Here is a 22,378-nt window from a genome sequence, read left to right as displayed (position 1 = left end):
ACAGATGAACCGGTTTGCAGGGCAGAAATAGAGACACAGATGGGGAGAACAAACGTATGGACACCAAGGGGGGAAAGTGGAGGGGTGGGGGTGGTAGTGTGATGAACTGGGAGATTGGGATTGACATGTATACACTGATGTGTATAAAATGGATGACTAATAAGAACCTGCTGTATAAAAATAAAGAAAATAAATTTTTTTTAAAAAAGCAGTCCTTATTCACCATCCCATTTCTCAAAATTCCCATGGGTAAGGTAAATGCTGATGATTCCTAAATCTGATTTATTTATGAAATCAACAAATATTACTTGAGTACCTAGGAAGTATCAGACACTACCTAAGGCGCTAAAGATATACTACGGTCTTTCTCTACAGAGATTATTATCAATTATGGAAAACAGCAAGTCTAACAACATGTACGAAAGAGGAAGATAAGTGTAATAAGTATAGGTTGCTATGGGAGAAGAAGAGGCAGCCTAATTTGGGTCAGAGGAAAGGTAAGAACACCTCGAGGATGCGCTATTTAAACTAAAATTTGACTTATGAGGAGGAATAAGCTTGATGGAATTGGGTGGGAGAAAGACTGTACAGCATGAAGGCAAAGAGTTTGCTGAGCTGAGAAACAGCATATGCAAAGGCTTAAAGAGACAGCCAGCATATAGGACATTAATAAGGAATTAAAAGCAGTTGTGTAGTTGAAGCTTGGGTGGAGGTGGGGAAGCTGGGGAAGTAAGACAGGTACAGGTCAGGAGACGCCCAGGAGCCAGGAAATGAATTGTTACTTTATCTAGAGGCAAAGGAAAACAATTGTGTGGATTTCAATCCAGGATTTTAAACAGCCTGGATTTTTAAGGCTGTTCAACTTGAATACGGTTTTGTAAGACATGGCATAAATTCTTGTGTGCTGCATCACATTCTATGCACATAATATGGGGTGTGAAAAATGGTAGATGAGTGTCTGAACTTGACCTTTCTCAAGGAAATCTGCGTAGTACTTTTTAAAGCAGCAAAGAGTGATGGAAGAAGGCAGTACACCATGCGTCAGTTACTAGGTAACAACAATGACAAAACGCTTAGAGAGGTGAGGGTGATGTCTCCTCGGGTTGTGTCAGGGAACAAGAGAGACAAGCAAAGGGATCCCATGAGCTCACTTGTACTTGCACATAAGAACGGCCCCACGTTTCACTTCTAGAGTTGTTCTCTCCAAATCCCATTGAACGCGGACAATAAGGGAGTTGAACCACATCATTTATCCTGGTCCCCGCATGGGGTCAGGTTGGCATATGACAACAACCGGGGGCTGAAGAGTCAAAGGGGCTAAAGAGGATCTATTGTAGCCCCTCCCCTTAGGACTTGGGTCACTTGAAGAATGTACACAAGTTCTGTGAGCCTCAGCCTTCCCAACTTTCTAAACGTGTTGACAATTGCTACCTTGGAGGGTATTTTGGAGAAGTTAAAAAGAGTGTGTATGAAAGGTACCTCGACTCTCCCTTGACATATGGTAGGCATTCGATAAGAGGTGGCTCTGGCTGTGATGCTATCAGCTCCATTACCATATGAGAAAGCATAGGGAACAGGGAAGGTAGAAGAAACAGAAGTTTGTTCATAAGACATTGGTGCCTTGGGAGCTACTCCGTTGAATCTGAATTCCTTGAGTGGCAGAAAGTAAATAAATATTCTCAGCCTGAGGGTATGTGTTCGGCAATTATTTCACAGTTGATATTCACACAGATAGCAGGACTATGACGGTTAATTAAGTATTCACTGAGTAGCCTTTTTTCCCCAAAACAAACACATAATTAAGATGTCAGGGTGTGTGCGCGCGTGTGCGCGCGCGCGCGTGTGTGTGTGTGTGTATGTGTGTGTGTGTGTGTGTGTGTGGAGAGATTATTCCTCTGTAACACAGAGTCATAGAATTAGGAAGTTGAAAGGGTCCTTCTGTTATATACCACAAGTTTAATAGAGTCATTCTGTGGCCAAATGACAGTCAATTTATTCTCCATTCAATGTTGCTAATCTAATTCTATTCGAGTACGTGAGATTCCTAATGCCTAAAATAGGTAATTCATTGCTCTTCTAAGAGAAACTTAAGCCAAATGAACTTATGAAGCCAAATAAGCCAAATCTGTAAGTGTGTGTGGTTCCGAGGGGGCTCGATCCTATGAAGACAGGAGCGGTACCAGAACATACGTGCAGAATAATGTGACTGAATGAGAAAATTAATGCCATGCTTATATCTGAGTTTTGTTACTTCCCACAGATGTGTCATGCTCCATCAGCACCCAATCCTTCCAACAGCCTCGGAAAATTCCTAGAGAGCTATTAAAAGGTAAATCGGTAAGCCCTCTCATTTCATAGAAGATGCAAACTATCACTTGCACAACTAACCAAAAGCAAGAGCCTAAAATATTATAAACGAGAGGGAGAAAGTTATATTAACCATAATTAATTAACCTTCGTTAAGAAGGAAGCTGTATTTGTTCAGGAAAAATCCCTTAGGATAGAAGGTGAGACCCCAGCTCCAGTTTGCCTTAATTTGGGTAAAATTATCCCATGCTAGACAAGATGGTAAACGTATCCAGGAGGGGAGAAGAAAAGAGAGAAAAAGAAGATAGTGGAAGACTGCATACTCTGCAAGGTGCTTCTTTCTTGTGAAGCTCCCAAATGTTTGATAAAATTGTTAAAACTCGCCAAAAGCTCAAAAATATATATTTTTATAAAACTCAGTAAAGAATTTTGTACCATGTTTTGGGTGAAACCAAATCTGTAAGCTTGGGAACAGGGGACAGGGGAGGGGGAGTACAGAGAAAAGCACAGGAGAGGATGCTTATTCCAGGGCACTGGAATTGGATTTGGGTCCAGTTTAATCAAATCCTTACAGGACAGGTGCCTTGGGTTATGTGGGTACACAACTTTTTGATTAGTGGCCAGTGAATGTAAATTTATCGACTAAAAATTTCACCCACAAACTACACGGGGCACTTATTTTACATTTATAAAGTTATTTGCCCTAAAGCTCTGTTGCTTGAGAGATGGGCATACACAAGTCATTTTAAAATAATGGTATCACGTAAAAAGAATTTTTCTGGCTTGTGGTCAATTTTTAAATGATTTTCCCTTAATGGATTAAAGGACATCCATTGCTGACCTTCACTCTACCACAAAGGGAAACTCAGGCTCTCCTGAGATCAAATGGCTACTCGGTGTTCATGGAGAGAGCTCCTTTGTGAAAGGTCTCTACTCAGTATTCGACAAATATCGTTGTTTTCAGAATGTTTCAAGCCAGGAAAGATCAGTACACATTTTAACAGAAACTTTATTTGCAGCCCTTTCCAACAGAAAACTCGCCTGCAAAGCAGACCACAAAAGTGAAGTGCCTATTACAGGATAAATGAGGCAGGTTTCTTATCAAGTGCTGTCCAAGCATCATTAGTTTAATGCCTTCACTGTACATGCCAAAGAACGACAGATGACAGTCACCGACACAATGCCGGCACACAGGTTAGCGATTCCAAAACCAACCCACCTAATAGAGAAGGTCAGAGGAAAAAAAGATAATAAAGGAGGAGAAAAGAAAATAGCTTCCTGTGCACTGAATCAATTTACACCCCAATAGCTCTTAAAGTTGAGTCCCTTTTTTTTAGTAGAGATCTTAACAATGTCAAGTTCCCATATCAAGTGCTGTCCAAGGAAATCCTGAAATGATTAGCATCGACCATGGAAGAGTAACATTAATAGGCCCTGAAATCCTCCTTCAATAAGGATATATATTTGGATGCCCCTCTTCAACCAAAGATTAGTCAAGCAGGATGGTTTTCTCCTCCATCAAGTATAATAGAATAACCTACATACCTACAGAAACAGTTTCTAGAACTTATTTGTTTCTTTGCCCTGTTCCAAGTCCCAGAAATAAAAACGATCTTTCCCATGGGGTTCACCTGCTCCACAATGATCTTTGACCCACCCTTTGTTAAAGGGTCCTGGGACAGGAGGAAGACAGTGGACTCACCATTTGATTGCTGTACCAGTACAGTGATGATCCCTTCAGGACCACCCAGAACTTTTTCCATTTGTTGCCTAGGAAAGTTCCTTTTTCCTTTTTCTTACATAGCCACCCTTGGCAGTCAGCGTGCCCCAGGTCTTTACATGATATCCTCCTCCGACTCATGGTGAAAAAACCTGCAACAATTATGTGAAAAGGTAGGTAACATCGTACCCTGATGTATGTGTTCGCTGTTTACCTCCAGGAAGTTGGATTTTTGTACCAAGATTTACGCAAAGCAAATGCAAAAAGAAAGTAATTTATCGATTTTCTTTTTAACCATTCATTTGGTGCTTAGAAGGTACAAGATATGATCAAGGAAACAGTGAGACTCACATGCAAGTGTTAGTCTAAGAATATTCTTCAATGGAATAAGCTGAAAACATGAAAATCATGAGTCTGGCAGGCACATCACTGCACTAACACAGCTCGTTTCAACAATAATAGCAGTAGTTATGCAAGAGATGCTAAAGGGTTAATGCCCACCTAGAAACACGGCCACTTCCCCGACTCAGTGCCAGTCTTTCTAAGCTCTATTGACATACCACGGGGATTAACCCAAACGAACAGCATGCCGTCATTTCTTAAAATCGATCCAGAAGAACCCCAAATTAATCTGCCATCCACCTTCTGATACTAGCATTAAGACAGACAAAAATCAGATCCTAAAGAAGGCATCCAGGAGAAAAGGACTCTCACACACACACAAACGGGATAAAGAAACAAAAGATCTAATTACCTTTAGTTTTCCTTCTCTGCTTCTGACGCAAGGGAACCTGCTGGAAATGCAGGAAGGAAAGAAAAGAGGAAATTTCTGATTGTGTTGTAACATTTGTAACGAGAGAAAGAGGGAGGAGGTGGCAGTATGTACGAGCAGGATGGAAGCTAAAAAAAAAAACTCTCCAAGCAGAGCTAAAGGGGAGCTACTAGCTGAGGCACAAAATGTGCTAATTAGAATCAACAGACACGGAGCTGCACCTGAAAAACATACGTAACAGCATTTATCACTAATGTTTCCTGTTTGCACCCACAGGCATCTTTCCCACTACCGCTTTAGTTATGACAGGACACCGTTCACTCAGTATCTTAAAAATAATAAAAATATTTCCCTTTTTATTTTTTGTGAGAGAAGACAAAATTACGTTGTGCTTCTTTTTGTGCCATTTCTAAATAACAGCAATTATTTAAATAAACCTGCAAGATAACCATTGCAATGTCACAATACTACAGGTTCACATCAGATTGTTAAATTCATGGTCCTGCTAATACCATGGGGTTGCATCTAAGCCACATGAAGTAAACATCCCAGAAAAAAGAAGTTCCACAACCTCTTTTGGTGAGATCTAAGTACCTATCAACCCTCCTTATCAGGAAATTCTTATTTACATCTAGATTTAAATTGCATATCGCCTTAAGTATCTCTGAATGTTTCTCGTATGTTTTATGGAAGATAAATTAATTGCCAATTTCTATTTGATACTAGCTCTTCAAATATTCAAATCAGACAAAAGACAATCTGAAATACATGTTTTTCACAATACATTTTAAACAATTCATGTAAAATCATCAGACTATCAGCAAAAATAGAAAACAAAAAAAAATGCTTTCAACGGCTGTGTGTGTGTGCAGAGAGAGAAACATTTTAGATTAAAGAAGTTTCATTTTTTCCTCCACAATATCTAAACCGAATTTAGTCAAGTTTAATTGACTTAATCTTTTCTGGTAACAAGTGGAGAATTTGAAAAACATTCTACATAATTGAAAAGCAGTTCTAAAAATTGGTATGCAATCTTATTACAAGATTTTATAATGTTATTTTCGATGTACCTGGCTAGTATTCTCCATATCTAACTATTGATCTAATAGCTACAATGGTTCTACGATATGTCTGAAGAGGGAATATGACAGAGCGGAAATAAAATGGGATTTTAAAATCCAGAGGCCTGAAATCAACTCACGGTTGTCATACGTAGTAGCTGTGTTACTCGGGGAAAAATCCGTTTATTACTCAAAACCAACTTCCTCATTCGTAAAATCAAGATATTTATAATAATTCCAATCCTGTAGGTCTCAAAAATATTTAACAAGATTGTACCTGAAAATGCACTAAAAACTAAAAATACTTTATGTGACCATGTACTATAATACACGATTATAGATATAAACAAGTACTTCATATCTAACAAACAAAAATTTCCTAGTTTTCAAGATAGGTAGGATTTGTATTTCCTTCAGCAACAATGATGAAGTTAAAGTGCTTAAATTGTATTTCCTGGGAAATCCCATACCGACTTTTTATTTTACAAATGTTAGAAGAAAATTTTATTCCTGAAGAAATTAATCATCCTTGTGAAAAAAGGACATGACAAAGGCAATAATTGCTCTAAATTTTAGTCAAGAGTAGACATGCTAGAGTCATGACACACAACTAAAATGTAGGCATTTTTGACCAAGTTCTAGTCTCAGCTTCATAAGATATCTCCCACACTGACCTGCATCTTGGTCTAAAATTCCCACCATTCCCTCAAATGGTCTCCTGAAGTCTTTTCTATAGGCAATTATCTGAGGTCAGCAAAACCTATTAACAAAATATATTAGCCCAAATATCTTATTTGCATAATGTATACCACTTGGATAGCTAGAACTCAGTTGAGAGCCAGGACGAAAGGTGAAGAAGAGAGTAAGTCAATTTAGATAGTGGGAACACTTTAGAAAATCTGGGCTCCAGGAGACCCCAGGAGGCACTCAAGACAAACTAAGAACCAGGGGAATAGGGAGAAAAGGGAGTTGTAGACAGAGGCATTCCTAGAATGTTCTGGCCCCATGTGAACAAGGTAAATCACATTAGCTCATACAAAAAAAGCAGCTCTGATAAGAAGAGAGAGAGGAAGTAGGCGAGGACAGCTGTAGGATCTGTAAAGGGAAGCATCACCCACTCCAAGCCTCCTGACTGGGAGCCAGTGAATTTCCTCCATCCATCGCTTATGGGCTCCCAGTGCAGCAAGGGCTTTCCAGCTCTACCACCCAACCTTACGGCTGGTTCTAGAGAAAGCCCCCTATCAAACTGCAGGCTCGGTCTCAACCTTGCCCCACGCCAGGCCTCCGTCTACGCTAGATTCTTGCACCTGGGCTGGATGAGAAGTGGGGCTCTAAGCAGGACAATACCTCAAGCAATGTGAGCACCCAACACCGAGAGGACTTTATTCAGACTTTTTTAAAGGGGGGCAGGGAGTTTAGTCATTGAGTCAGCCCTCCTCAGACAGTACTTCTCCTAAGGCAAATGATCGTAAAATCTATATAACTGTTCAAACTGTTTCCCCCAACCAGAAGCAGAACTGCATATTATAGAAATGATAAATTAGAGAGGATTTCAGTTTCACTTGAAATATATGAATTTGAAACCTAAACTGGTTTACATGAAAGAATGAAAACAATCTTGAGAACTTCGGTGAGTTTGAGATACATCTAACCCCTCACAACAGGAAATGGAACCCACAAACTAGTCAGTTTCATAAAGGTCTTACATGTGGTTTATTTCACTGGTGAGTGACAAAAAGCCGAGCAAGCAGTGTGTATTTTATGAGACAGTTTTTCCATAGGGAATTATAACAATCATAACAAATACCCGAAGCCTAATAAGATAGTTTCTCACACAATTTTCTTCCCATTGGCATGTTGTAGGTAAAACTGAAGAATTACTCTAAATTCTGAATTTGCCCTAACTTGGTTCTAAAACTTGAGAAAATTTTCTCTTTTAAATAAATATTTCCTTTTTATTGAAAAAGACTATTTTTCTTTTACTTTTTAAGGTGGTTAAAAAAATTCATTTGGTCATTAATCACTCAAAATCACATGTTGTATAAACTTAAAAAGGAACCAGTGTAAAAGATACAAATGGACCTCCTCTGATATTGAATGATGGTGCTCACACCCAAGATCAGGGTAATTATTATATTGACTTCTAATATATATAGTAACTATTAACTCTTACAGGTACAATTTACCCCCCATCATACATTAAAATTCACCATAAAGTGGTTTGTCATTACATCAAACTTCACAAGGGTCCTGTTATTAAGCAAAATTATATAGTGTTATGCTAGTCTTGATTTGTGGCATTTATCCAAGTTCCATGGTGTAAAACTTCACGATTGCCAATTTTAGTGCTACTTTAACGAAGCCACAACAATTCCTAAATATTTTAGATCCAAGCCAGCTCCAGCTGATAAAGCTATTAGGCATGTTTCTCCACAAACACCTTTGCTCCACAAACATCTTTCCTCCTTCCTGGCAAATTAAACTCAACTTTGTAAAGAGAATTTTAAAGCTTTTACATATTAAAATTTTACCTGTAAAAATACATGAAAAACTTGCTTAGTTTTTTTCAGAAGACTAACCACTTTAATATTACTTAATAAGTGAATATGAAAAGAAAATCTCTAATAGTGAAAAATGAAGACAGATAAGAGACTTTATAATAACAATAGACAGTAATTGAAAACAATGATAGCTAAGAAATATATATAAAGCTTATACTCATATAATGTTTGCCATAGGCCAGTCACTGCTCTGAGTCTTTGCATAAATACCTGGATTGAATTCTCACAACATTTATGGCTCAGGTGCTATTATAATGCACATTTTACAGATGAGGAAATTGAAGCAAACGGAGGTTCAGTATTGTGCCCAAAGTCACAGGAGTAAATGGTAAAATGCAAATATTTGTTTCAAGAGTAAAATTCACAAAGTAGTAGCCTTTAAGGAATTTGCTTTGGTTGTTGATGTTGTATAACGGAGGAGGACAGAGAAGCAAGGACTAGAGTCTGAGGGGAAGCTGGAAGCAATGGCACTTTCTACACAGAAGAGAAATTCGGGAAATATTATAAAAGACGGACTAGGGGGCTTCCCTGGTGGCACAGTGGTTGAGAGTCCGCCTGCCGATGCAGGGGACACGGGTTCGTGCCCCGGTCCGGGAAGATCCCACATGCCGCGGAGCGGCTGGGCCCGTGAGCCATGGCCGCTGAGCCTGCGCGTCCGGAGCCTGTGCTCCGCAACGGGAGAGGCCACGGCAGTGAGAGGCCCACGTACCGCAAAAAACAAAACAAAACAAAAAAAGAAAGACTAGGGCAAAGGGGAAGAAGAAAGAGAGAGGAGAAAAGGAAGGACGGACAGGGAGCTGAGGGGGAAGAGGAGGAGGATTTTAGAACATGGAAAGTGAGGGAGAGCAATGTGCCAGGGAAAGAGTTTCTAGCTTAAGCAATGGGATAAATGACATCAATATAGAGGACATGGTCATATATACTGAATTATAATATATTCAGTAATAAACATATTGAGTTTGATGTACATAAGAGGCATCTGATGGAAATAGTATACATAGTACTTCAGGGTTTAAGGATTTGGAGGAAATCTGGAATAAAGACATAAAATTAGGAATCATCAGTGTACAGAGAGTGGACGTCTTGAGTTTGGATAAGATAACCCAGATGTGTAGAATGTCAAAGGGTTGAAGTCAGAATCCGAAGGAAGACCAGTATGTTTACACGGAAGCAGCAGGAAAGGTCTAGGAGACTGAGCAGAACAGCACAGGACAAAAGGAAACCAGAAGAGGAGCTGCCATGGAAGTGAGGGAGAGATTGAAGGGAAAGATGAGTCCAAACCATTAAATACTACCAGTGTCAAAGAGAAAGAAAAAGTTACTGGAGACCTTGGCAAAACAGTTTCATTGTCGTGTTGGCTGGAAAACAAATTCCAGTAGCTTGGGGAGGAATGGGAATTAAAGAAGTCAACACGGCACTGAAGATTAGTCTCACCAGAACCTTGATTGAAAAGAGGAGACATGATAGTAACAGGAGGGCCTAGGGCCAAAAGAGAGATCGTCACGTGTTTTTTCAAAACCACACTCCTGTGCTTATAATCTCTCCTGCAGTAAATTCCAGATACACACTTACTCACTGATAGTGGGGAGTGGAAATTGAAAAGCAATTTAACAACATGGTATCAAGAGTCTCAACTCTATCATATTCTAACTCACTGAGCACACAGCTCTTTCTTCCTTCTTTTCTTTCTTACTCTTTGATTTTACTTTTAAGGTAATGAAATCTAAATACACTCATGTCTCCCTATGTACAACTTCCCTCTCATTCACCCCAGGTTACACTAAGCTGAATGTGATTTTTATCATTCCCATGCGATTTTAGTATTTATAAGCAACACTCACAACACTATAAATAATAGCATTAATGGAAATACTTAATTTTTAGTATTGTGTTTTTGAGATTTTTTTCCATGTTGAGACAAGTAGCTCTAATTCTAATATAGCACTGTAGTGAATGAAAATGACACAATTTATTTATCCATTCACTTAATGACCCACATTTAGTTTACTATCACAACACTGTTGCAATTAACAACTTTGTATAACTGCACTGTGCCCCTGGACACGTGTTCCTCTGGGCTAGAGTATTTATCTGAGAGTGGACTTCATGGTCATAGGACACGTGCATCTTTAATATTGCAGGTATCCCCAAATTGCTTTCAAAGTGTCCTACTTATAATCCCTCCTGCAATATATAAAACTTTTAGTTCTCTACAACCTGGAATATATTTTGGTCTTTTCTTTCAAAATTTCAGCAATCTTTCTACCTGTTTCTTTTTTTTTTTTTAACTATTCCATTATTTTCTGCTCTTAATTTTCTCTCTTAATTTTTAATCTGTTTATCTCCCTGTGCCATACATGTCCTGCATAAATTTGTCAATTTACTAACACTCTTTTAGAAAGTATCCAACGTGGAATGTATGCCATTTGCTGAGCTTTCTATTTCAAACATTATGGTTTCTTTTCCAATACCTCAGTTTTTTCAAAGCCCACTTGCATTTTATACTTTTTCATTTGTGCCTGCTTTTCTTTCAAAATTGTGCAAAAGATTCTTTGAGCTTCATACTTAAAATTTTTTGTCATGCTTTAAAATTTTGTTTTTATGTAAAATAAAGCTATACTTGAATTTTGTATTTGAGAGTCTATCTTTCTTAGCATTTCTCAAATCTGTTTTGGACTTTTAAGTTTGCAGAATTGTGAGTGGAAGGGCCTTATGTTCTCTCCCCCTCCCTCTCTCTCTCAGTCTCTCCCTCCCTCTCTGCTCCCCTTTCCCCCATTACGGCCGCACCTCCCTCCTTATCCGTTTGGACGTTGCCTCCACCTGATGTGGAATCGGTCCTACAATCAGGTCCTGACGCCGTCATGGGAACTCCTGCCTATCCAGTTGCTGGTCTGGCTGGTGACTAGGTTTAGCTCCTGATTTTGATATGTGTCCCTATTCCTTCCTTCTTAGGCCCTCAGGTAGCTTGTGGAATTGTGTAACCCCAGGCAGTGCTTTTAACAACTGTTTTCTCTTTTCATCTTTAGCCCCTTTCACAAGTGGGGGAGCTGCCGTTTACCACTGTCATTGAGAAGTGAACGTAGGGGCTTCCCTGGTGGCACAGCAGTTAAGAATCCGCCTGCCAGTGCAGGGGACACAGGTTCCAGCCCTGGTCAGGGAAGATCCCACATGCCGCGGAGCAACTAAGCCCGTGCGCCGCAACTACTGAGCCTGCGCTCTAGAGCCTGCAAGCCACAACTACTGAAGCCTACAAGCCACAACTACTGAAGCCCGTGCTCCTAGAGCCCGTGCTCCACAACAAGAGAAGCCACCGCAATAAGAAGCCCGTGCACTGCAGGGAAGAGTAGCCCGTGCTCACCGCAACCAAAGGCCGTGGGCAGCAACCAAGACCCAACACAGCCAAAAATAAATAAAATTTAAAAAAAGAAGTGACCATAGTTCTCTCATATTTAGTGGAGCGTTTTCCCACCTCCCTAACCTGGACCAGGAGGCAAACTGCTTCCTGCCTCCAGATGAAGTAGGTGCCCAGCAGGCCGTAGCTTCAGTCGTGTTGCCACTTTTTATTTCTGATCCATAGAGACGATTACTGTGTTTTTGAGCCTAACTGTGCTTTCCCTGTTTTCTATGTTTCTCTTTGTCTGTCATTGCTCTGTATTTACAGTAGAGTGGAGTGTCTTCGTGTGAATCTGCAGAACCATTATTGAATGGAAGCCAGTCATTTAATGTATGAGATTCCATCTTGAAATCACAGTTTAAGTGTCAAGCGAGTCCCTTCCCACAGTAGCTTCAATATCCCACCAAGACATCTGTCCAATTCCGTTCCTGGCACCTTAGACTTTTTTCTATCCTAGAGAAATGTCAGACACTTTAACAACTCCATACTTCTGAATGCTTTATTCTCTTCCCCCATTTTTCATCTGCTTAATGCTTACTCATCCTTTCAGATCGAGGTCAAATGCCACCTCCACCATAAAGCCCTTTCTGACCTTAGAAGGCATGAGCTCTTATAAAAATCTTACATTCACCCAGTGTTATTTATCTGTAGTCACTGTAACAATTGATTTATATTATTTCCCAAAGATCTTCATGATAGGTACTATTTTTACCTTCCTTTTCACGAAAGGAACTTCATCTCGGTGTGCTTAAGTAACTTCCCCTCAGATCACACATAGCTAGTAGCAGAGCCAAGACTAGGACCCAGGCCAGTCAGGCTCCTACGCCTATTGTTTAACTCAGTGTTACTACTTCTTCTGTCTTTTATATTCCACAATGCATTGCTGATGCCTCTTAAATGGATATTATAATCTATCTGTTTATATATCTGAGTGGTACATACATGGTAGTAACACAATCCATCAATGGTCCAACCCTCTATCCCGCACAGCTGCTCAATCACTTCCCGTTAATGTTGCTTTTTATCAAATCTCTTTTATCAGCTCTGTAGTTGAATGATGACTTTGCTTAGAGTCAATGATTGGCCAAGCATTCAAGATAGAATTGACATTCTTGAACACGTCATGACTTCAAAATCTAGCACCTAGAGGGATGCCTGGCACATAGGAAGCATTCAATAAATATTTACCAAAAGATTAACCGGGTCTTGTATTAAATTTTACTTCCTATAATGCCTTAATAATAGTGCCTGGTACAAGTGGAGATTTAACAAATATCTGGAAAGCCATCTCTACTGTTTGATTACTCAGAGCTGAAAAATACCTCTGCTAACATCAGCAGACAAAAGCAACATAAAAGTTGCTCCAACATCTTTCTTCCCCCAGAGAGGCACATACATAGAGAAAAGCCCCTGGGATCAGCGGACACTAAGTTTGAACCCACCCGGAGAGATGACCCTTGGTGTTTCCTTGAAGGTAAAATACTATTTCCTCAAAAAACACAGTAGCTCTCCAGCATCCTGTTTTAACCATATCCACCAAATACTAAGAATCAGGAACCCAAGAAGTAGGAAGGCGTGGGGTGGAGGAGAGGCGCTGGGAGGAGGGACGCAAGTTTTCCAGTGGTAGCTAACAAGCCCTCACCCAGGCATCCGTTCCCCAGATAGCTGTCATGCACTTCTCCACTCGAGTCCTACTTGGGACAGAAAATATGCAAAACAGTCTCCTGTGTCCAAGGCAGCATTGGCACAGCCAATTCAACATAGAGTTCTGTTGATGGAGCCTAAAACAACAAGGTGCCAACATTTCAGCTCTTTCTAGTTGATCAAAAAGGTGGAAAATAGATTCCTCACTTCATCCCTGAATATCACCACATCCCTGAGACACACACCATGAGCACAGGGATGGAGTGGGGGGCAGAGCAGGTTCCCATGGGGGCTGGAATCGTATCTGGGCTGCTCACAGCACACAGTACACATAAAGGCCAGGCAATACATGTTCTGTGAACAACGAATGGAGAGCTCTCTTGTGAAGAAACACATCGGGGCCCAGTCTGCTGTTAGATCACCACACAGATGACAGTCCACGCAACAGCAGATAACCCAGTGACCACAGGGCCAGAAGCAAATGTCCATTCACGTTCAGTGAGCTTGTCCTAATCAGCAGAAAACTGAGCAATGTAACCATGATTTATACGCAGAGACTTTCGTTTCAGGAAAAAGTTTTCACTTGACATTTTTTCCAGGCAATATTTACTGAAGTAAATTTATTTTAAACAATTTTCGAGAAAACACTGTCATAAAGTTTTGATCTAAGATGATTCTGACATTTCTTCCCCACTAGAGCAATCCCTGAAAGTAATCCCTGAAAGCTTTAGGTAAAAGAATTATGTACGATGGTAAAAGAGATGATGTGTACCTTCCCTCTGAGCCTTGTCATCATTAGATTAAGGCTGTTTTCCTTCTCTAGGTAGAATGTTGTTACTAAAATCTGAGACCAGAGAAGTTTCTTAACCAAGCCTTAAGATTCACATGCTGGTCGTTATTATTTATTTATCTATTTATTTTAATAAGAAACTAACCATAACCATATGACCCAGCAATCCCACTACTGCGCATATACCCTGAGAAAACCATAATTCAAAAAGAGTCATGTACCAAAATGTTCACTGCAGCTCTATTTACAATAGCCAGGACATGGAAGCAACCTAAGTGCCCATCATTGGATGAATGGATAAAGAAGACGTGGCACATATATACAGTGGAATATTACTCAGCCATAAAAAGAAACGAAACTGAGCTATTTGTAAGGAGGTGGATGGACCTAGAGTCTGTCATACAGAGTGAAGTAAGTCAGAAAGAGAAAGACAAATACCGTATGCTAACACATATATATGGAATTTAAGGGGGAAAAAATGTCATGAAGAACCTAGGGGTAAGACAGGAATAAAGACACAGACCTACTAGAGAATGGACTTGAGGATATGGGGGGGCAGGAAGGGTGAGCTGTGACAAAGCGAGAGAGTGGCAGGGACATATATACACTACCAAACGTAAGGTAGATAGCTAGTGGGAAGCAGCCGCATAGCACAGGGAGATCAGCTCGGTGCTTTGTGACCACCTAGAGGGGTGGGATAGGGAGCGTGGGAGGGAGGGAGATGCAAGAGGGAGGGGATATATGTATATGTATAACTGATTCACTTTGTTATAAAGCAGAAACTAACACACCATTGTAAAGCAATTATACTCCAATAAAGATGTAAAAAAAAAAAGAAACTAATCATAAAACTAAGCCATACGGATTTGGTGTGTAATGCTTAATCACCACAGTATAATGTATGGAAAGCCTTATAAACATCAAGAATTACACAAATGGATGTTTAGCGATTGTACCAAATTTAATCGTTTATGTTAAAAATTTCCCAAAAAGCTACAGGTGACCCGGATCCTACAGGTGATTACCACCACTTACTGCACAACTACTAAGTGCCAAGGACCAGAGATTCAATGGCAAGCAAGTTCTAACACAGCTTCCAGTGAAACCCAGACGAAAGAGAGCTGAACAAGGATAATGAGGTCTGCACACCAGTACAGTGCTTACCTAGAACTGGGGAGTCAGGGCAGGCCCTCCAGATAAAGACCTGCGCCTAAGAGGATGTGATACAGAGATGCACGTACAAGCCAGGAGGCATTGACCACCGAGTGCAGGTAGGTTTTGGACGTGGTCACCACATTCAGAGTGGCCAAGCCACGTCATGTAAGTTATGTTTGAAAGTATGAAGTTCATCTGAGAGCCAAGCGAAGCCACTGAACAGATAGAAGCAGGAGGGTGGCAAAATCACATCTGCAGTTAGGAAAATCCACCCTGGCTGTTGTGAGGCGGCGGAGAGTAGTCGGGGGTGGGGTAGTTGAGAGCAGGTGCAGAGAGAGGCAAAGAGCCCAGTGAACAGAAGGAAGGGCAAGCGTCGCATCTGCGAAGACGGAGAAATATTTAGGAGGGAAAACAGACAGAACTTGGTGAGTTAATACTTTTTGATTCTGTGTGAAGCTTTAGCTTTGAAAATTCTGCTCTTTCCCTTCAGAGGAGAGAAAACCGGAGGAAAGAAAAGAATACCAGCAGATAACAGCAACTCAGCTTAACAGAAAAAGAGCAATGCTTTTAACCATGCTGTACTATAATATACTATAATGAGATTTCAGATGCTTAGAATCTATTTTCTTGAACAGTTTTATTAGCACCACTTCACCACATCACCCTGCCCCGACCAGGTGGTCAGCTTCTCCTCTTCGTACCCCAGCACCAAGCAGAGAGCTCAGCACATGTAGCTCAATACATGTTAGTTTAGTGGAAATGAGGTGTAATTCGGGATGCGATTAGGCCAAATGTGTCACGCCTACAGAAACTACCTAGCATAAAAATAGGTCTCCTGTGCTACATTTTATTTAGAGAACAAATGACAGCAGAAAATTGAACTAATTTTCTGAATGGAAAGATAAAGTAGGGTAACCACTGAAAAGCAGCTGGAAGAAATGCTTAAGAGAGACATTAAGCAGTACTGCCCAGATGCTGATGGCTGTGAGATAAAAATAACAGGTAAATAGACACACAAGGAGAGCTGAGCTGATTGCGTCTAGGAGTGGAGAATGGCTCATGAAATGAGAAAGACCCATAAAGAGCCAGAGTTCCCACCAAGAAGAACAGAATCCACTTGTGCCCAGGACCAAGGGGAAGCAGGTTACCTATTACAGCAGTAATAGCTATAGATTGGGGGCCACAGAACGATATGTTAGTCCTTTGGTAATCACATCTGCCATCTTTGTTCCAAAACCCAAGGCTATACTTTTTTTTATAAGATGTGGAGATTTTAACTTGTTTCAAGTCACAATTAAATCTCCAATTCCCACCTATTACAGTGGTTGACACTTGATAAACTCAGGAGAGGTAATCAGTGAGCATTAAATGAATGTCTCAATGAATGAATGAACGAACTTATTCATTTAACGTCCTTAGGTGGTCTCTTATTATTTAATTTCCATTCTCTTAAACATATAAGATAAACTCCTTCCAGCTGGAAGACTACATTTTTTCTTCAGAAAAAGCAAAGCAGTGTAATAATTAAACCCTCCATTACCTTTCTCAAGGATCCAACAGTCCTAATTCTTTCTTTTCATATCTTTGTTCCACATAACACATACACGACACATATGCTTATAATCCCATGCATTTTTTTCTTTTTAAAACTTCTCATAAACTTTGGCTTTTCTGAACCTGAGTCTCCCTGACTCTATCTTTACAGATCTGTGACATCCATTTGCTTTTGTCCTTGACCAAACCACAGTGAGGGCTTCCCTGGTGGCACAGTGGTTGGGAATCCGCCTGCCAATGCAGGGGACACGGGTTCGTGCCCCGGTCTGGGAAGATCCCACGTGCCGCGGAGTAGCTGGGCCCATGAGCCATGGCCGCTGAGCCTGTGCGTACGAAGCCTGTGCTCCGCAATGGGAGAGGCCACAGCAGTGAGAGGCCCGCGTACCGCAAAAAAAAAAAAAAAAAAAAGTAAATAGCTAGGAGTCTTAAACAAATGCTTGGTGATCATAAGAAACCCTCAGACTCTAACAAGAGGATCATTTAATTCCATTGTGACTAACCAAATGGAGGACAATAAATAGCTAGCCAAACTTAAAATCGACATAATTTTTTACTCATTCATCAAACTGACAATTAATATTTCAAGTCTGAAGTATTCCAAAGGGTACTTACAAGATCACTGCCATCAGTAGCCATGTATGATGTCAAATTGATAGAAACAAAAACTAGAAGAAAAGAAGGATTTTCAGTTAAATGCGGAATTAAATTGTTCATAAAAGCGTATATCTCTTTGACGGGAAGAAGGGCATTTCTATTTTGATTGATGAATTTCACAATAAAAGTGATTCATTACATGGCCTTTTAATCCAGAATAAGCCCACTGTTAAAAACTGAGTTCATAAAATAAGCCAGAATTTCATCTGCAAGTTTGTCAATATTTTTTTCAAGTCTACAGCAAGATGTATCTATTTTTTATCTACTTAATATTGTATAATACATAAACGTATATCTTTGAAAAGTGAAAATATTTTCATCTTCATGATGAACAACATAATGTAAGATGCAGAAATATTTGATCCATTACTATTATTCTGATTGTGTTAATTTAACAATTTCAAAAATGTAACTAATCCCTCTGCCTCAGAAGTCCCAACTTTAATATAAAGATGAGCCCCTTTTGATGTATTGCACTTTGTAGTGGATTACCTGAAAAACAAGACACTCTGGTTTCAAGAAAAGGAGATGAAAACAAAAAGAAAAAAAAATCTCATATCTTCAGACTTTGACAAGCGAGAAACTTGGTAAACATCCACAAGCCACTGAAACTCTCCCCAAAGCGAAGAGCTTTTCAGTTCTTCCCAGTGACACCATAAATGCAGATCCAAACCCCATGTGACTTTATTTCTTATACCAATGGTTCCCAAGTTCTGAAAGATGTATACCGCTTTTATATGTCAAAAATGCCATATTTATATTACATAAATATGAATAAAACATTTATTTGTAAAATGCCAAAGAGAAAAACCACAATAAAAAGACCAACCAATTTAATTACTTAATTTTTAAATTACTTGTTTAAAAAATACACTAAAATATAAATAGAAAATCAAACCACAAGCTGATGAAAATATCTGCAATATACATTTAATACATGAGAATCATAACATAAAGAGTCCTTACTCACCAATAAGAAAATAATAAGCAGACTGGGAGATGAAGATGGTGAAATAGAAGGACGTGGAGCTCACCTCCTCCCACAGATACATCAAAACTTTATCACATGTGGAGCAGTTCTCACAGAACACCCACTGAGTGCTGGCTGAAGGTCTCATACAGCCACAGCTGCAAGAAAGACCACCACATGACTGGGTAGGATGAAAGGGGGAGAAAAGGAAGCAGGACGGGACCTGTACCCCTGGAGGGAGCTGTGAAAAGTTCCCTCACCCTGGGAACCGCCTTCACTGGTTGGGAGATCAGCAAGGACAGATAGGAAGCTTCAGGGGCTCAGAGGTGAGTGCAGCAGCCAGCTTGTAGAAGGCAGGACAAACAGAGACCTGCACAGAAGGTCCTGGCCACCTCACTGCATGCCCAGCCTGAAGCGCATACCTGCTGGAGTGCTCGCCGGTGGCAGCTGGGTTCTGATACTCGGGCTTCAGCAGACAAACCCAGGGAGAAGATTCAGTTAGGCCATGCAGAGACAGCCCCAAGGGCCTCAGGAGTGGTCCAGGTCACAGCTGGCGGTGTGTGAGGGCAAATAGGAGCCCTATTGTCACCGCTAGTGCAAAGGGAGGGGCATGGCCCTGTCACAGCAGCCTCATTCTCAGCCTGCTCGGGTGCAGCCCCAACTCTACAAGCTCTGGGCGCACCCAAACACCTGCAGGTTGCCCACACACAGAAGTGGGGCTGAAATCTGAACTGATTCCTGGTGGGCGCGTGACTTCCACAGATTTACGCCACTGGCAGATTTGTGAGCGCAGCGCCTGAGGGACTTGCAGCCTGATTGCCAGCTTTTCCTCTGCTGAGATGGGGCAGAGGGCAGTTTCAACAGTGCACTTTGTAAGCATGCACAAGGGTGACAGGCAACATCACAGAGCACACGTCTCAGTGGACGGCTCCTGCGGGGGAATACCCACTGGCTCCTTTCCCAGCGAGAGTGCGCCACAGCTTAGAACCAGATCTGAGGGCTTCTATTCCAATAAGTGGGGAGCAGGCCCTGCCCCCGACAGGGCTATGACAACCATGGAGCAAAGAGGAGACCCCTCCAACATCCAGTGCAGGCTTTGGCCACCACAACATCAATCACACCCTCTATCAAGGGGATAATGGCCAGCACACACTGAGGAAAGATGTGGCAGGCATCCATACCGAAAACAGCCCTAGCACGAAAAATATTAGCCTCATACAGGACGCTAAAAATATTAGACTCAAATAAAAACAGCCCTTCAAGACCACAATAGATAACTGCTTCTCCTAAATTAATAGAGTCAGAGAAATATAAGTAAAATGAAGGAGAAACCATTCCCAATTAAAAGAAGAGAAATCCCCTGAAAGAACAAACAATGAGACAGACCTCTCCAGTTTACTAGACCCCAAGTTCAAAAAGGAAGTAATAAAAATCCTGAAGAAATTAAGAAAGACTATGGATAGAAGTGTGGATCACTGTAATGAGGAAGTAGAAACTATAAAGAGGACAATTAAAATTAGACAACTCAATTGCCAAGATGAAAACTGAGCTAAATGCAACAAATAGCAAACTAAATAATCCAGAAGAGAGAAGAAGTGATCTGGAAGATAGAATAATGGAAATCACTCAATCAGAAGAGCAGACAGAAAGAAAAATGAAAAAAATGAAAGCAACATGAGACCTATGGGATAATATAAAGCGTGCCACAGGAAGATCAGCTCAGTGCTTTGTGACCACCTAGAGGGCTGGGATAGGGAGGGTGGGAGCGAGACGCAGAGGGAGGAGATATGGGGATATAGGTATATGTATAGCTGATTCACTTTGCTATAAAGCAGAAACTAACACACCAATGTAAAGCAATTATACTCCAATAAAGATGTTAAAAAAAAAAAAGCATGCCAATCTACACATAACAGGGATCCCAGAGGATAAAAAAGAGAAAAGGGGACCAAAAAAGTATTTGAAGAAATTATGGCTGAAAACTTCCAAAACCTAAAGAAGGAAACATATTCAGGTACAGGAAACACAGAAATGAAATGAACTGTCAGAAAAAAAAAAAAAACCTCTTTTAAAATCATGTCAAAAAAAAATAAACCTCTTTTAAAATCATGTCAAAAAAAAATAAAATACCTAGGAATAAACTTGACCAAGGAGGTGAAAGACTTATACACTGAGAACTATAAAACACTGATAAAGGAAACTGAAGATGATTCAAAGAAATGGAAAGATACCCCATGCTCTTGGATTGGAAGAATTAATATTGTTAAAATGACCATATTACCCAAAGCAATCTACAGATTTAATGCAATGCACCCTATCAAATTACCCATGATATTTTTCACAGAACTAGAACAAATAATCCTAAAATTTATATGGAACCACAAAAGACCCAGAATTGCTAAAGCAATCCTGAGGAAAAAGAAGAAAGCTAGAGGCATGACACTCCCAGACTTCAGACAATACTACAAAACTACATAATCAAAATAGCATGGTATTAGCACAAAACAGACATATGGATCAATGAAACAGAATAGCCCAGAAATAAACCCATACACCTATGGTCAATTAATCTTCGACAAAGGAAGCAAGAATATACAATGGAGAAAAGACAGTCTCTTCAGCAAGTGTTGTTGGGAAAGCTGGACAGCTGCATGTAAATCAATGAAGTTAGAACACTCCCTCACAACATACACAAAAATAAACGAAAAATGACTTAAAGACTTAAATATAAGACAGGACACCTTAAAACTCCTAGAAGAGAACATAGGCAGAACATCCTCCATCATAAACTGAGCTTGGTATTAACAGATCCACACTACTACATATAAAACAGATAAGCAACAAGGTCCTACTGTACAGCTTAGGGAACTAGATTCAATACCTTATAATAACCTACAATGGAAAAGAATCTGAAAAACTATATATACATATGTGTAGATACATATATATGTATAACTGTATCACCTTTCTGTACACCAGAAACTAACACAACAGTCTAAATCAAATATACTTCAAGGAAAAAAACTAAAAATTAAAAAAATAAAATAGAGAACGAATAAAATAGCAAGTGAAGGAAAATTCAAAACATAAAAATGACTAATGTTTAATCTCATTAGTAATAAAATATGTGCAGAGTAAAACAACAGCCTAATTCCATTTTCATTCTTCAAGATTGGCATACACAAAAGAATTGTCAGAAGCCAAGTTTGCTGGAGGTGTGGTGAAAAGAATAATTTGTTGTTGGGATGTCAAATTATTACAGCCTTACTGGAGGGCAAGATGATGTTGATGACAGTGGTGACAACGGCTGCTGACATTTGCTGCATCTTTACTATGTGCCATCAACCATGCTTAGTACTACTGAGTTTTCAATAATTCTTAATGAAAAAGTAGGGTAAAATATGTGCGATTTAACTTCATTCAATTTTTATTATAAAAATGTGGGTTTACATACATACAACTCAAACATCAATGCAATGGGAAAAACGTCTGAAGAAATCCACAGCAAAATGTGTATAGTAATTATGAGTTATAATAAGAAGTTATTTTTTATTCCCATACCTATTTATTTTCCTACAATAAGTGTTTATTTATAAAATGAAGATGTTCAGGTAAAATACTATGAATATTTTTTGATTCTGTATACTAATGTATTTTTCGTATCAATCAACTGAGCAAGTACATAATAAGTAAAAGCTAGTTTTAATTCAGCAGCGCTTTTAGGTAAAGAAGCTTGCAGAACTTGTAGAAGTTAAAAGCGAAGCTTGGAATTGGTCTGGACTGAACTTAAATCCCA

At 39.9% G+C, this 22,378-nt stretch overlaps 2 protein-coding genes across 2 annotated transcripts in view; one reads left to right on the top strand and one right to left on the bottom strand.

Moving 5' to 3' along the window:
* OPRM1 (opioid receptor mu 1) overlaps window positions 1–4,150 on the top strand; it is a 158,449-nt gene extending 154,299 nt beyond the window's left edge. The window contains exon 4 of the mRNA XM_060029741.1: window positions 4,112–4,150. Coding sequence (XP_059885724.1) covers window positions 4,112–4,150 — 39 coding nt within the window. The remainder of the gene's footprint in view (window positions 1–4,111) is intronic.
* IPCEF1 (interaction protein for cytohesin exchange factors 1) overlaps window positions 1–18,679 on the bottom strand; it is a 93,905-nt gene extending 75,226 nt beyond the window's left edge. Inside the window, exons 1-4 of the mRNA XM_060029739.1 lie at window positions 18,583–18,679; window positions 17,571–17,623; window positions 4,782–4,821; window positions 4,010–4,179 (exon numbers count right to left, since the gene is read on the bottom strand). Coding sequence (XP_059885722.1) covers window positions 4,010–4,179; window positions 4,782–4,821; window positions 17,571–17,623; window positions 18,583–18,664 — 345 coding nt within the window. The 5' untranslated portion in view covers window positions 18,665–18,679. The remainder of the gene's footprint in view (window positions 1–4,009; window positions 4,180–4,781; window positions 4,822–17,570; window positions 17,624–18,582) is intronic.
* Window positions 18,680–22,378: the final 3,699 nt, after the last annotated feature.

The sequence above is a fragment of the Delphinus delphis genome, chromosome 14 (assembly GCF_949987515.2).
Source record: "Delphinus delphis chromosome 14, mDelDel1.2, whole genome shotgun sequence".
NCBI lineage: Eukaryota > Metazoa > Chordata > Mammalia > Artiodactyla > Delphinidae > Delphinus > Delphinus delphis.
The sequence above is the reverse complement of the archived record's forward strand: the minus strand, read 5'-3'. Positions and strand labels throughout refer to the sequence as shown.